The following is a 15,262-nucleotide window of genomic DNA, read 5'->3' on the forward strand; positions in this document are numbered from 1 at the left end:
CAACTATTACAACGCATAGCGCTGGGGCGCTCTAGGATAGGGAATAGATTTTAATTTACTATCCAACACCTTCCTACAATCCACGGGGACGGAGTTGGAATAGTAAATTAAACTATTATATCCATTCCGTATTACATATGTAGGCTACTCCGCACGCTGACAGTTACAGCTTCATGACTTCCTGGCAACAGTTTGAGGCACAATCCCCACACCACAGCTGTAAGCACTCACACCAAATGACCTTTCGACCACTTTTCACTCATACCCATTTCCACTATGGACACAAACTTAAGACAAAAAAAATAAATAACCAAGACTTTAAGAAAATGGTTTTACTTTGAACCTTATGAACATTTGGTTCTCAGAGCACCAATTAAGAGTGATTAGTGCTATAGATGCAAGCTGGTTAAGCAGCTTTCGTTTCATGCCAAGCTTGAATTACAGTGCTTCAGTCTGTCCATCAGTGCTGCAAGTGCAGAATGTCTCCAGGTCTTATATGATTCCATCTTTGCCCTTCAGCAGGGGGTGGCTCTCGTTCTTCCGGTTTATGAAGACAGCCTTCATGTTGCTGAAATGCACCCCAAGGCCCTCACCAGGCATGTTGTCGCCAGCACTTTCAATGGGTTTGTATTGTTTGTATCGCCTGCAAGTAGAAAGGCACTTTAATACCACAAATCACCCAGAAACCACACTGCCAAATGCTGTGAACATGGAAAAGCAACACTTACTTGATCAGTAGGACAGCTACAACTGCAACCAGAACAACCAAGATGGCTAGAGTCAGGAGAGCAGCCGTCGCTGTTCGTGCACTACCAGACCCTGAGAAAATTACATTAGACATTAGTTCAACGCGGCAGTCACCCAGCTATTCCACTCCATGCTATTCACTAGTGAGGTTATTAAAGGAGGCAGAGCCCTCCTCAACCCCACCTCTCAATATGGCTGCACCTTGCATCACATGGAGTCCCAGCCACCACCACCACCACCCGCACTAGTCAAGAATACAATGAGTTTGGTTATCTGGAGCACTCACCATCCTGCACAGACACCATTATACCTCCAAGGGCCTGGCTCGCGTCATCACTTAAGGTAACGTTCACGCAGTAGGTTCCAGGTGCGCTGAATGACCGACGCAGAGTCAGCAGACACTCGTCGGTGGTGGGGGCTACCTGGTCACATACTGTTCCCTGAGGCACCATGCACGTGGAGTCCGAAATGACAGTGCAGGCATCCCTGGGAATGCTGAAAAATAAAGCAAAAATTAAGCATTTGCAATGCAATAGGTCTCACATTTGTGAGAGTTTAAGCTATTGGCATTGTAAATGACAATGCCTTTTTATCAGTTTTGCTAATCAACACAAATATAAAGCATTGCCATTTACAAAGCCAATAGTTCAAACTTTTGTAAATGCAAGACCTATTGAAAGAAGCAGCTGCCATTGTCCTGGGCTGCTCGGAAAGTGAAAGCATGCATGGCGCACAGAATGTTGCAGGAAAGCATGTTGTGCCTGCAGTAGGAGAAACTCATTAAAGAAATGAGTGCTTAAAGACTAAATAAAGCGATACAAAAGGGGATGATGGACGGAAACCGGTCCCCGGAAGCTTGTTTCCTTTCCAGTGAAGAATTGGCTTGGTAGTTTGGTCTGCCCTGTTCCCATGATGCACTGGGCCAGGGACAGACTAATTTGCATATAGCCAGGTTCTGAACTGGGATGGTGCAGGGAGCTAAAAAACGGTGATGGATCAAGCCCTGATCTGTTGACTGGGTAGGAGTGTTCTGATTAACTCAGATACTCTGTCCATCAACACCACCTTTTTGAAATTATAAAGACTAAATAAGACATACCATGTAACAACCAGAGTAAAAGGGCAAGTCCTCAAGGGAGGTTACAAATTAAGACGAGGCGGTACTAAGGAGGGACTAACAAGCTTAAGGAATCAGAAGCCAGCATTTACGAAGGTCAATGACAAATATGGGTCAAGCCAAAACTAAAGTGTGCCTTCTTAGGAGAAGAGCAAGGATGAAGATTCAAATTGCTTCTATAGAAAGCCTCACTCACCAACCTGGTTGGTGACATGCTTCTTCATCAGGCCCCACCAGGCAGGTCGAGTACCTCCCCAATGTGCTTAAACGCCAGAATTACTGCAGAACTGGTTGGTAATTATCTGAGTGGCAAGTGCAAGTGACTGAAGTGAGTTTAAAAGTGTCTGGGTTGTGTCCAAAAATAATTTTATTCAGCCCACCAGGCACTGATATAAACAGAGTGAGCGATGTATGCGCTGGATCGATTGTTCAGTAAGAAATTGCTGAACAATCTATTCAGCGCATACATCGCTCACTGTGTTTTTATCAGTGCCTGGTGGGCCAATGAATACAATTATTTTTGGACACAACCCAGACACTTAAGCTCACTTCACAGGCACTTGCCATTCAGAATTACCAACCAGTTTCGCAGTAATTCTGGCGTCAAAGCACACCAGGAAGGAACTGGAGCTTCCTGGTGGGGCCCGATGAAGCATGTCACCAACCAGCTTGGTGAGTGAGGGCTTTCTAAAGAATCAAATTTGATTCTTCGTCCTTTATCTTGTCCCAAGGCACACTTGTTTTGACTACATTATCTGGGGGACCAAGAGTGATCCTTAAAAAAAATCCCTCACTGGTTTATTTAAATATGGGTGGAGCTTCAATTCCATACTCCAATACAGCATGCCACAGAGCAGCACACTTGCGCTGCCCAGGCAGGAGCTAAATACCACCCTGAATTAGAAGTACTCAATATGTTCTGCATAGTTCTGAATGAGGAACCGCAATCTTTGACATACCTCAGGATAAACACACGCAGACATGCAGTCACACTGCCAAGTCACTCCATTAGCAACCAAAAAGTACCCTAAACTGGCCAGATCACCAGTCCAAGCAAGTAGCCAGTCTCTTGCCCAGGGCAGATGAGGCAGGATTAAGGTACAGGACTTACCCAGGGAAGGTTTGAATCAGTACTTACCTGCCTTGGCAGCGTACAATGAAGACAATATCAGAGTCAACCAGTGCTGTGGCCACCTCCGCTCCAGTGCTTTGAAGGATATTCATTTCGAGAATTCCCTCTAAACAGAAACAAGACAGTCATAAACAGAAACAAGACACTCAGAAACAAGACAGTCATGAGCAGACACTACGGGCAGCACTGCCACGCATCAGAATTCCAGCACCCCTGGTGAAGGCAATCCTACAGATGCCTAAACAAGGCATGTGGTACAGTTTAATGCAAGCCACAGTAAGGCCAACAATGAAAGGACCATTGTAAGGTCAGGGTCTTTTGCTGAACAGAGGGAGGTACATCTCGGGTTGCATTGCTGATGGAGCACCTTTCTAGCCGCGCCCCCCTCCCTAATGAGATTTACTATTCCGTGGATTTTGGTATGAGTAGGCCCAGTACTGCCGGGTCTTCACCACCGGCCTAGCTGTGTCCACGTTAACATTGTGTGGGTATCAGGGATAATAACGTAACACCCATTTCACTTATGTCTCTCATATACTAGGTATAGAATACTACCATTGTAGTGCCTGATCTTCATTCAAGTTTCCCTTCAAATCGCTACCATCCAGTAGAACGTGCAAGCATGTACAGTACCCAAATTGTGTACCACCACAATTTCGCCCACCTTACTTCAGATTGGCAGGTAGAATTCTTTTGGAACAGGTTTTTCATGTACAATAGTGAGAAGGGTGTTAGTCTACATCTTTAGAAAACAAGATGTGCATAAAGACAGTTAGAGTTAACACTCCAATGTTAATACGATAGTTGCGCCATTTCGAATATTTTTTTATCATGCAGAAATGGGGTAGAAAATTATGGAGGGCTACTTGGTGACATACAAATTATGCAGCCTTTGAAGAACACATTCAAAATAGTCTATCAGCATCAAAAGGTGGACTATACAGAACTGGCAACATTAGCCAGTGTCGACTGCTCATTTTTCATCTGAAGTTATAAACATGCAGAACATTTGATTTAACCTCCATGCCCTGGCAGGTGTCTCAAATTCAAATGACCAAAATTGACAATTTCAGATATCAAAGGCTGCATACCAAAATCTTGACTAATAACAGGGCAAACAAGGAGGTAATGAGGCAAAGAATGGTTTTAGTGGATGTGCATAGCCCACCTTTGCCACGGACACAAATCTATAGTTCAGGCACTCTACTCCCCTTCAGGCCTCAATGGGAAGGGTCAGAATTCACTTAATTACTCAGTTCACCAACCTAAAAAAGCCGTGGTTTGGATGGCTAATTGATAACTGAGTATACATTTCAGTTTACAATAGACTAGTAAACCTAGACTTCGATTTAGTGCTCCATTTCTGCTTTTTCCTGCTAAAGTTAAAGAAATTAAAGCAGTCAGTACAACTTTAAGGCTTACCTCCCAAGGTGCTAGAATGGCCCATCTAAGAGACCAGTTTATATTCTATAGCCAATGAAAGACTAGTGACTGCTTAGGGCGGGTCTCCAAGGTCTTAAAGTAGCACCATACTGGCCTTATGTAAACATCTTTGAATACTCTTGCTTGTAGCAGCATGCACCGCTCCTCAAGTCTCAAAGTGTAACCATTACCCACAAGGTCCAGAAGCCGTACCTACGATGGTGATGTTGCTGGAATAATACCCATATCTGTAGCGGACGCATTCAACAGCAGGAGTTGAAGGACTGGTGGTTCCAGCTGGTGCAGTCACGACTCTCTCGGGGTTGTCCACTTCAAAGAGTTCTAAAATGAAGAGAAGAATAAGAGCATGCTACTATCAACACAGGCAAGTGTGGCTCTTCCAACGGAAGCATGTACCAACAAAATCTCCAAATACCGCCTCCTGTATACAGATCTGAACGTTCAATAGGAAATGTTTGCAAAACAACCCTCCAAAGTGCAAGGAAAGAAAGAAATCCCCCCACAAAAGGTACGACACCCGAAATCGAAGTAGAAGCAAATACTCATTCAAATGAGCATTTAGCTTCCAAGGGGGTTCAGTTTATTCCCCAAGTGATTACCCCAGGACACCCAATCCCACCATCCGAGCCCCACCCACCGGTAGGCCTCAGTACAGGATAGCACAGCACTTTAAAAACAGTTCACCAGTCCACTTTACTTCGAGGGCATGATAGGTCCTTAAATTCAGTTACAAGAACTGAACACAAACCCATATGAATGCGCTTATGCCCAATGACAGACGAAGTAGTCATCACCCCTGACCTGTATCCAGAGTGGCATTCGCCATTTCACACTTCTAGCCGAGGGATGCCAGTCACCCGGAGCAACAGGTGAGCAGCCCATTTAAGTTACCAGTACTAGAGCTGTGTGGACCCACCAATGGCAATAGAGAAGCAAATCTCTGGTTCAACACAAGGGTAGGCCATCACCAAAAGTCAGATGCCAATTATAGTGGCAGAAGAAAGTACTATATAGGTAATCCACAGAATGAACCAGCAGCCAATAGTTCAATGCTTCGCTCCGAATGTAACCCTAAGATAAAGGTCTGGCTTCTTTGAAGCTGGAAACATGACCAATGACACCAATCGGTAAACTAGGCACATTCTTGATAGAGAATGCACTACACTGCATGGATAGCAGCACCTACTGTTGGCAATGTAGGTAACAGGGTACACAAACACTACTGTGCCTCAAATGTTGCAAGTACCAGTATGTCCATATTTCAAATCTTGGTCTTTAGTGCAATGCTTGGTTCCATATATTGCACTAAGGTATACTAATGCCATAAGGAGACGGGCTTCAAGACACTTGGCAGAACAGTGTTGCATTTACACCACACATGCTCTCCTACAGAAGCATCAATAAGTGAGTTAGGGTAGCATGTTACTCTTTTATGGGGCATTCCTGATAAACTGTCAAAAATCAGCCTCCTGTGAGGCCTGTTCACATCTAGTGCCCCAGTGGTTTACTTTTCCCATCACACCACGTGTAGTAGAATTAAGGGGCTCGTCTGCCAAAGATTTAATCGAAGGTAAATGGGACTAAGCTTCCCCAGTACAGTATCCTTCCTCATTCAGGAATCTCAGCGGGTCAGGGGGGGGAGAGAGAAAGATTAGAGATCAGAGGCACTGAACAAGGACCCAATTAGAAACCCTGGTGATGAGGCTTACAGGACAAGGAGAAAGATCAGGCGTTTTGAACAAATTGAAAAAGGGCAATTGAATAGTTATCAGCCTAATGAACTGCTCAGCAAGGTGTACAAAAGTGACAAAGTCAGGAGCCCAGTACGTTTAGAAGGCAAGCTATTTAGGAGCTGACCTTCCCAGGATCAGTCAGTCCTGCAATTTCCAAAGCAGGCTGCTCAAATCAAAGATGGTTCCGCTTTAGCCTGGGTAACGTGTAGCAGCTTAGTAAAATTGTGGGCAGTGGTCATAGTGGGCTCAGTCACACCATACAACAGAAACAGACAGAATGAGACACCCTGGTTAGATTGTTTTCTAGAGTGCAGCTAGGCAGTGGTGTAGGAAGAGGTGCGGTGGGTGAGGGCCACCCTGGATGTCAATGAGGGGGGGGGGGGGGGGGATGACAAAATTCCGTTCCCCAGCTCTCACCTGCAGTCTTCAGTGTGGCACTGTCACAGGGCGGCAATCAGCCCCCCCCACCCCCCTTTTTCAAGGAGTCCCGAAGTAGGGCAACAAACGCAGGTACTGCCCCGGGCTGTGCGTCAGAGGATAAACAGGGTGCACTTTGTTCCAATATGTACAAGGCACAGAGACCAGGGGCTGAAAGGCAGGGACCAGGGCCCTGGGTATCAGCTGCACCAGCTGGAAAAGTGGTTACACAGGGAGTGGGCTAGTAGTTCTAACGAGATGGTTCATTAGATACTTAAACAGGGTTTCTGGATCCTGTGGCAATTCTAAATAGTAAAAATATATCTCGCAGGGGAAAGTACAAGGACAATACTTCGTAGGGAGGGTGGGGGGTAGGCAGTAGTGGCTGCTATGTAGTGAGGTGGGGGGGGTAAATGAAGAAAAACCTCTAACTTCTTAACTGCACACGGTCTGCTTCCTCTCCATCCTTTGGTGGAGTCCAGGAGCAGGAAGAAACCAGGAAGCTCCCAGATTCCTAGCCAATCAATGCTGTGTTACAGCAGCATTGCGATTAGTCTGAACCCCGTGGTTCGGGAGGCTGGGCATGTTCTCCACCCAGGTTGTGTATTACAGCTGGTGCAGAAGATGCAAATGGTGCCCGATTGTTTGGCCAACCCAGAACGTTTGTCATGCGCAGTTAAGAGTGCCACCACTTCTCCCCGTGACGTGCAGCCCCTTCAGCCCAACCAGGATCAGAATAAAATGATAATGTTATTGCATTGGTTTTGAACTGCACAGAGCAGTGGGGCGATGCTCCCACACCTTTGTGGAGGGGGTGCAAGGACAACCCGTCTTAGGAAAATTGGATGTGGTAGAGAGGCAAGTTGGACATTTGTTAGAGAACGCCACTACGACCTTCCCAAACTGAAGGAGGGGTTATGTGACCATCCATTGTTAAAGGAAATTGTATTTATGAAGGTAGACAACATCCAGTTATGAGGACACATTCTTTGTGGCTTCAAAGCAACCGCCTTCATTCTCTTCACACTCAATTTCAAGGTGCGGTGGAAAGGAGGAAAGGGCATAAAGCCAATAAAAAAAATGGTGTAAGCATTTGCAATCAGCAGGCTGTGCTGTAATTGGGAAAATAAAAAAAATGCTAAACATAGCAGGGGTAGAGATGAGTTAGAGAAAGTTAATTGTATAGATCACCGACAGAAATCAGAAGGAAGTGTAAAGAGAAGAATAGTTTAAGTAGGAATTAAGTAAGTTTTAGGCCTCTACATTAGAGAGACTTTATTAGCGGAAGTTCCCGAATTATGCACACAATTTAAATCTCTCATTATTGGGTGGACCGCACGGAAATATCCTCAAAAAGTAGGGCCAGCATGCCATGTAAGTAGCAGCACAGATGAACCTGGCATGGTGCATGTCACATTCAGGACAGCTACACGAGCTGCTATCTAAATAGACGACACCTTTATGGACAAACATCGGACACCCCTGGACTTGCAGCAAACCGGATGAGGACTGAAATAAGAGGATGTATTATGACTAAGGAATTACGTTGGGCAAGTCAACATCTCTTCACACCTGCAACAAGTGGGAGCTCAAGTTGCACGGGGGGCTGTCTTGACTAACTGCAGCAAGTAATAACTGTTCAAAATGTATTTATTCCTTTTCTGTAAACCCTACACAAATAAAATCTAAGCTGAAATTACATTTTGCAACGCTGAATTGTGAATAAAACCTACCTTCCATCTCTAGGGAGGATATATTGACAGTGGATGGGCCAGGCCCAGAAGTGGTTAATGGTGAAGTGGTTAATGGTGCCCCAGTAGTGGTTGGCGGTGGCCCAGTAGTGGTTGTTGCAGTAGTGGTTGGGGGTGGCACAGTAGTGGTTGGAGGTGGCACAGTAGTGGTAGTCACAGGCACACATGGTCCTGGAACAGCAGCTTTGATGGTCAAGTTCAGGCTGAAATTCCCTGGAAGGGTGTAGGTGTGCATTGTAAGAGGACTATTGGAATCGAATGTCCCACTGCCATCTCCAAAGTTCCAGTCATAAGAGATAGCCGAAGCATTCAGGTAATGGCTCGGGTCATGGATGTTCACAGTGAAAGATATCGGAGAGTCCTTAATAAATATGTTGTCTGTTGCATTACGGTCATTCTTCTGAGAGAGACTCACATGGAAAGGAATTTGGTCTGTAACAGAAGAAAACAATGACAAAGTTTTGTTTGATCCAGAGCTAACTTGAAGTAGCAGTTAACTAGCATGGATTAGGAATTAAAACCAAGCACAACTACTAGCAAAACCCGTGGCAGGCCGTTTCAGATTGTTTCACTGCAAGCATTAGCCACACAAACAAAAAAAAAAACGAAGTTAGCCATTGAATTTACATTGTAAAAGGGAACTTTGCTAGTGCTTTCTGGGAAGCAGACAAGCTTAGAACATGTAGAGGCCTATTAATACAGCTATCACACTAAAATAGGTTTTATATTTGTGCAAAGAGAAAGGTACTGCTATTGGCTATGACTCAATTTGCTTTCTGCATTGCCCTGGTGTAGTACTGGAGTTGTTCACACCTCTGAGTTTCCTCCCTGAACTCATTGAAGACACTCACCTTCCACATTACAAAGCTAGTGAGCTTACAGACACATTACAAGGTCGGGGAAAAACCCCTTCTAGTCAATTCCACAGTGGTGGCAGCCACAAAGAAAGCGGTGGGACGGGTGAAGGGAGCATGGTGTCGCGTTCTGCCCTAGCAAATCAGACACAGGAGTCAGAGCTGAGTTTTGATGCTTCCATCTTTATTCCCTGCCAGGTCATAACTGGCTTACAAATTAAAACTCTTTCCGGTTCCTGTTTCCTGGAACCGCCCTTTCCTGCTTGCCTGCTCTGTCTCACAGCAGAGTCAGGCATAACGACATGACATCTCCCCCTTTTTTACAAAGTCTCAATGGCCCTCACATTTCTGCGACGAGCCGCTTGGGTTCCCTGATCTGGCGTCGCGGGCGGCTCTCCTGTTCTGGTGCTTGAGCACGTTGACTGGAACTGCTGATGATCCTCAAGGGGCTGTGGTGTCGGTGGCTGCTGCTGTCGATTTATTCCCGAAATGTCTAGTTTCTTGGTCAGCTGTACAGGGCTGCATCCCATCTGTTTGAGTTGTGAGACACATCTCCCTCACAAACTCAAGCTCAGTCTGTTTCTCAGGTGTCAGTAGGGTGCAGTCTGTTGGAGATACTTCGTTGTGTCTTTCTGGCTGTCTTGACAGGAGTATCGCTTCTTGTGATGTGGCTGTCGCTGTCTCCGCTAGATGTCGGCTGTCCGTATTCTTTTGTAGTTCTTGTTTGAGTGGCACTTGATCTCTTACATGTGTGTCCGTTGTTTTGGTTCTCTTCCGAGCGCCTGCATGCACTTCTATTTCTTGTTGTCTTATTCGGTCAGGAGTAACACTGTCCTCCAGTCCGTGGACAGGCATACCAGACAACATCGGTGCACATTTCCCTTCTAACTGATGGTGGTGATGACCTCTTTCCCAACGTGTTGGCCCTGCTGGGTGGGGTGACTGGGTGGCCCCTTCCCGCCCGGCGGGTACAGTCACCTGCATCTGTGCTTCTTCTGTGCCCCCTTTGCGTAAGCCTTGCTGACCCCTTCAATGGTGCCGGTATATTCTTCACGTCATGATGTTCCTGGGGCTGACATGGCATGTTATTTTGTGGGGAGTTTAGGCATTGTGTGTTGTTGGCCCGAGGTGTGTTGTTTCGGACAGGGATGGCGGTCTTTGCTTCCTCTGTGTTTTCAAGTGGTGGACACCGTGACCGTTGTCGGTACCAGGATTCTGTTGATTTCAGTGATTGTCCGGACATGCTTTCTGAGTCGGTCGATGAGGCACTCTTGGAGTCGATGCTATCGAGGAGACACTCCTCTGGGGGCATCTTTCAAAGTGTCTTTTGTGTCATTGCTGTGGCGGGTTTGTTTGCTAGCCCCGTATTTACTTCCTTGGTTTGGTCTTGGGATAATATTCGACTCCTCTGTTTTCTCCTGATCAGAGATGGCTTGAGCGTATGTGTCTTGAGTTGTTCGAGTGTGCATGTATATCGGTTTTTGGAGATGGCGTGGCTTGTTCCTTCGCTTGTGTTTGGTCCTTTCCTCATAACCATTGAGTCGACTGTCGTCGGTCTCCTCTGTGTGGTCTGTGTCTGCTTGATGTTTCTCCAGAATAGTCTGTTAGTTTCCGGAGATAACGTGACTTGTCCCCTCGCCGGTGTTTGGTGTTTGTCATAACCGTTGAGTAGACTGTCTTCGGCCTCCTCTGTGTGGTCTGTGTCACTGCTTGATATTTCTCCAGAGTAGTGTGTTGGGTGACCGACGTTATGTCAATCAGGCTGCCACAATTCCTTGTTGTCCCAGTCTTTCGTACACCCTTATCCATTGTCCTTTGTGTTGGTGACTTAGGGGGTTCCCTGTCACTTTGTCTCTCACGTTGTCCTTTCTCTAGTCTGCCTTCTCTCTCCCTCTCTCGTGTTTTGATTGTCTCCTGCGCTTTCATCACAGACATGGGGGATATCTTTTTCCTTTCCTTTGTCTCGTTGACTCAGGGAGTTCCCTGTCACTTTGTATCTCATGGTATCTTGTCTCTGGTCCGCTGTCACTTCGTCTCTCCTGATGTCTTGCTTCTAGTCCGCCTTCGCCCTCCCTCTCTCGGGTTTTGTTTGTCTCCTTGGCTTGCCTCGCGGACGTCTCCTTTCTTCTCTTTTTGTTTCCTGCGTCCTGGTGAAATTCTTTGGATGTTTTCCTCGCTGTCACCCGCTCTCCAACTTCGGCTCTCCTGATGATCTCTTGTAGTGAGAACCGCCCTTGAATGATCTTGCGCTTGGTGTCGGGTTTTGAACAGCCTTCAATCACCCGCAGTCGGATTGCATCTTCGTTTGTGAAAGTGTCGAAGTGGCAACATTTCACTAGACGTTGCAGCCGGGTAATGAAGCTTGGTAAGGATTCTAATGGTTCCTGCCGTGCTGCGTTGAAAGCAATGCGTTCATGATCCACATCTTCCGTTGCGTAGAAATAAGCGAGCAGTGTCTGAGTTCCGTATATGTCTGTCTTTTGCTGAAAATGTTTTGATTAGGCGTCGGCCTTCGTGACCCACCAGCTGAAGCAATAGTAGTCGACGTTTGCTATCCCTTCGCTCACCAGTTGTTGCGAGGAATTCGTCCGATTCCAGCCACCTTGACCACTCGGGACCTAAACAGTGGTCGCTGGTCTGTGCCACTGGAGGAGGTACTCCGATGCAGGGGTTGGGTTTATGTGTGTCTTTCCTCATTGGCATGATGGTGGAATGCGCAAGCTTCAGTTGGACGGGCTTGGTTTCTTGAGATCAGCTTGGTCGTCACTCACCCGCTGGCGGTATGTTTCTTTGTTCGTATATGCTTATGCTTATGCTTATTGTTTGTACTCTTTTGTGGTTTCCTCTCGTCTTTACCACTTTCTTTTTTTTTGTTTCTTGCTGTTGCTTGTGCTTGTTTGCAGCATTTCTTTCTTTGTCAGTGTTCGTTGTGCTTCTTGTAACTGCTTGTGCTCGTGTCCGATATTTCTTCTGTGCTTGCATTTGCCAGTGTTTGATGAGTTTCACTTCTTGTCTTTACCAGTGTTTGTGTCGTAGCTGCTTGTGCTTGTTTACTGTTGTCCTTTTCTTATTCTATATTTTGTATTTACGCAGGTTTATTGCCTGTTTGTCGCGCATTTACCACTGCTTGTTGTATGTGTGTCAGTCTTATTCTGTTGTTTCAGGCTCTTTGCCTGACTTCAAAATGGCCGCTGATTATCCCTTGCAGGGATTGGTCAATATTGCCTGACTTCAAGATGGCCGCCGGGAATCTCGTGTTCAGCGAGATTTCGGTCGTTTCTTCGACCGGAGCCACAGATTCACTCGGCGCTTCGATTTTAGACTCACCACTCGTCGTTTTCAGCCGCGATCCACCGCCAGAGTCACTGCTGCAGGTGAGGTTTCTTTTCTTCGTCTTTTGCCGCTGGAGTGGGCTCCCGGTTGGCTTTTGGTTGTTTCTTTGTTCACTCCTCACACGTGGGGCGATCTTCACTACTTCTGCCGCCCGGTGGGCTCCGGTGGGCACTTTTGCGCGAGCCTCACACGTGGGGCGAGCTTGGCTTCTTCTGCCGCCTCTGCACGGCCTTTCGCGCCGTTTCCGCGCTGATTTTCACTTTGGCCACTTCTGGCTAGTTGAGGCGTCAGTCGCCGGGCATCTTCACACTTCTTTCTCCCTCAATAGCGCTTTCTCTCTTTGCTGCAGCGGGACTCACCCTCGCATTTATGCTGTCTTTCGCGTCTCTGCGGTTGGGCGGGACCTTCGCGCCTTCTGTAATGCTGCTCGGTATGTGGGCTCCTCCTGGATTATTTTCCGGTGAGGCGCGAGCTTCTTGCCTGCTACTTGATCCTCGAGCAGCAGCGCGGTGTCGTCTGGCCAGGTCTCGGCTTCGAGCAGTCTCCAGCGCCGGCTCCATTTCTCACGCTTTTCCTGCGCCGCCGGTGAGGTAACTGCAGACTCGTCGTTTGGGCCGCGTGCATGCGGCTGGGCTGCGCGACTATTCGTGGGAGTATGGGGATCCCATCCTCGTCGCCATTGTCGCGTTCTGCCCTAGCAAATCAGACACAGGAGTCGGAGCTGAGTTTTGATGCTTCCATCTTTATTCCCTGCCAGGTCATAACTGGCTTACAAACAAACTCTTTCCGGTTCCTGTTTCCAGGAACCGCCCTTTCCTGCTTGCCTGCTCCGTCTCACAGCAGAGTCAGGCATAACGACATGACATCTGGGTGTTTACATTTATTTAAAAAGGATCTTACCTTAAGCTGTCAGCCGCCTCCCTCCCTTGTGTTCTTCCTGGTCCCATCAGGCACTGGGGCAGACTCCCTGTGCAATCCCCACACTGCTCTGATGCAAGGCGACCAGACTCCCTGTGCAATCCCCACACTGCTCTGATGCAAGGCGACCAGAGTACTGGTTTGATGCTCTCCTCAAGACAAGTCACCATTTCTCCAACCGAGCTGTTCAATACAGCCCAGTTGGAGAAACCTAAATGGGCATGTTTGGGTTTGGCCATCCCAAGACGGCTGCCCAAACATGCCCAAAAAACCAAAACAAATAACGTCCTCCCTCCTCCCATGGTCCTGGCCCTCCCTCTGCATGCTGGCTCAGCCAGCAAGTGAAAAATGAACTGATGTTAGAACAGGTTTTTTTTACGTGCTGGCTTAAGCCAGTGGGCGATGCTCCTCTGCCATTACGGAGGAGGCACCCCTATAATCCCATTTCTCCAAAATGGAAAAAATGACCAACAGGGCCCATGGATCATAGCTTGAAGTTTTAAGCAGCAGAACTCTACAAAGTCTTAATACTTTAAAGCCCAATTAGCAACTGTTAATGCCAGTACCTCAAAAACTACTGAATGGCTGGTTTACTCTCAAACAAAAGCAAGCCCCTAGTAATGATCAACTTTCATGCAAAGTTTGGTGTAAATCCTTTTAGCAGTTTGGATTGTAGGAGAAATACATTTCCCATTGAAGTCAAAAATGAGATCATTTCAACCCTTCACACACCTTTAACTCCCCCACCCCTCCCAATTCATTTTCCCCAGAATAATGGGCTTTTGATAAATCAAGTTACACATAATGAGAACACACCATACATTCCAGTTTTTACCCACTGCAAATTAAAATTCTACCCAAAGAACGTATATACAGCAAAACCAACCCATAGTGTCCACCACGTGCTCCAAACATTTGTTTCTGCAGGGACAACCCCATGCCCGATAGACTGGTGGTTCCAATTCCACCATCTACTCTCGCTGGCCATTCGGATAATGTAGGTAGGACCGAAATCATCCATGGCAATGCATTTTCAGGTGTACAGCGGGGCACTTGGGGGAGGGATCAGACAAGCTCTGCATAGGTGGTAAGGCGTGTGGTGAGCAAGTCAAAGGTGTGTAGAAAACCCCAGTTCCAGGGGTCCCACCCATCGCTCCCATTTCAACAATTTTGGAATTGGGTGCACTGGCTTTGAAGGTGTGTACAAGCATATCTAGATATTATGCAAAACCTCCTTCAGAGTAGATGCAGATTCTATGCCACTGACCAAAACCTTCCAGTCGTGCCATTGTGTTTGATGCAACTTACCCGATGACCAAGGAGATCGCTCTAGTCTATGAAGTGAAGGGCCATTCACCAGTTTATAAGGACTGCTTTAGTGACATTGGTTCACCATAGAGGATGACAGTTATGGTCTAGGAGCGTGTGTTCTAGTTGGTATGCTGTGTCACCCCCATGACAGCTTAATTGGGCAGCCCAGTAGTGCAACCGGATTGTTGGCCATGCCTAATCTTCCATTGTGTTTGTCAGAATTTGTTCCAGGCAATACTTTGGGAGGAACATCCTGGCCACATAAAGCAGATGGCAGAAATTAGCTTCTGGAATCGGGGGGGGGGGGGGGGGGGGACACTTCTGGGGTGAACATTTGTAGTACTGTCAAGTAGATTTACTGGAAGGTTATCCACAGTTCGAAAATCTATAATTTTGGCAAGGAGGTGGGCCAAGACTCCGTGTAAAGTCAGTGTTCTGCAAATTATGTAGTCCTAAATGTTCAGACACTTAAGAGGTATATTGGTTTGCAAGTCGGTAACCTCATT

At 46.8% G+C, this 15,262-nt stretch overlaps 1 protein-coding gene across 1 annotated transcript in view; it reads right to left on the minus strand.

The window, feature by feature from the left end:
- Positions 1-317: 317 nt before the first annotated feature.
- The window catches only part of GPNMB (glycoprotein nmb), a 43,218-nt gene continuing 28,273 nt past the window's right edge, over positions 318-15,262 (minus strand). Inside the window, exons 6-11 of the mRNA XM_078663558.1 lie at positions 8,323-8,772; positions 4,632-4,760; positions 3,003-3,102; positions 1,034-1,242; positions 729-819; positions 318-643 (exon numbers count right to left, since the gene is read on the minus strand). Of these exons, the coding sequence (XP_078519684.1) occupies positions 493-643; positions 729-819; positions 1,034-1,242; positions 3,003-3,102; positions 4,632-4,760; positions 8,323-8,772 (1,130 nt within the window). The 3' untranslated portion in view covers positions 318-492. The remainder of the gene's footprint in view (positions 644-728; positions 820-1,033; positions 1,243-3,002; positions 3,103-4,631; positions 4,761-8,322; positions 8,773-15,262) is intronic.

The sequence above is a fragment of the Lissotriton helveticus genome, chromosome 10 (assembly GCF_964261635.1).
Source record: "Lissotriton helveticus chromosome 10, aLisHel1.1, whole genome shotgun sequence".
Lineage (NCBI taxonomy): Eukaryota > Metazoa > Chordata > Amphibia > Caudata > Salamandridae > Lissotriton > Lissotriton helveticus.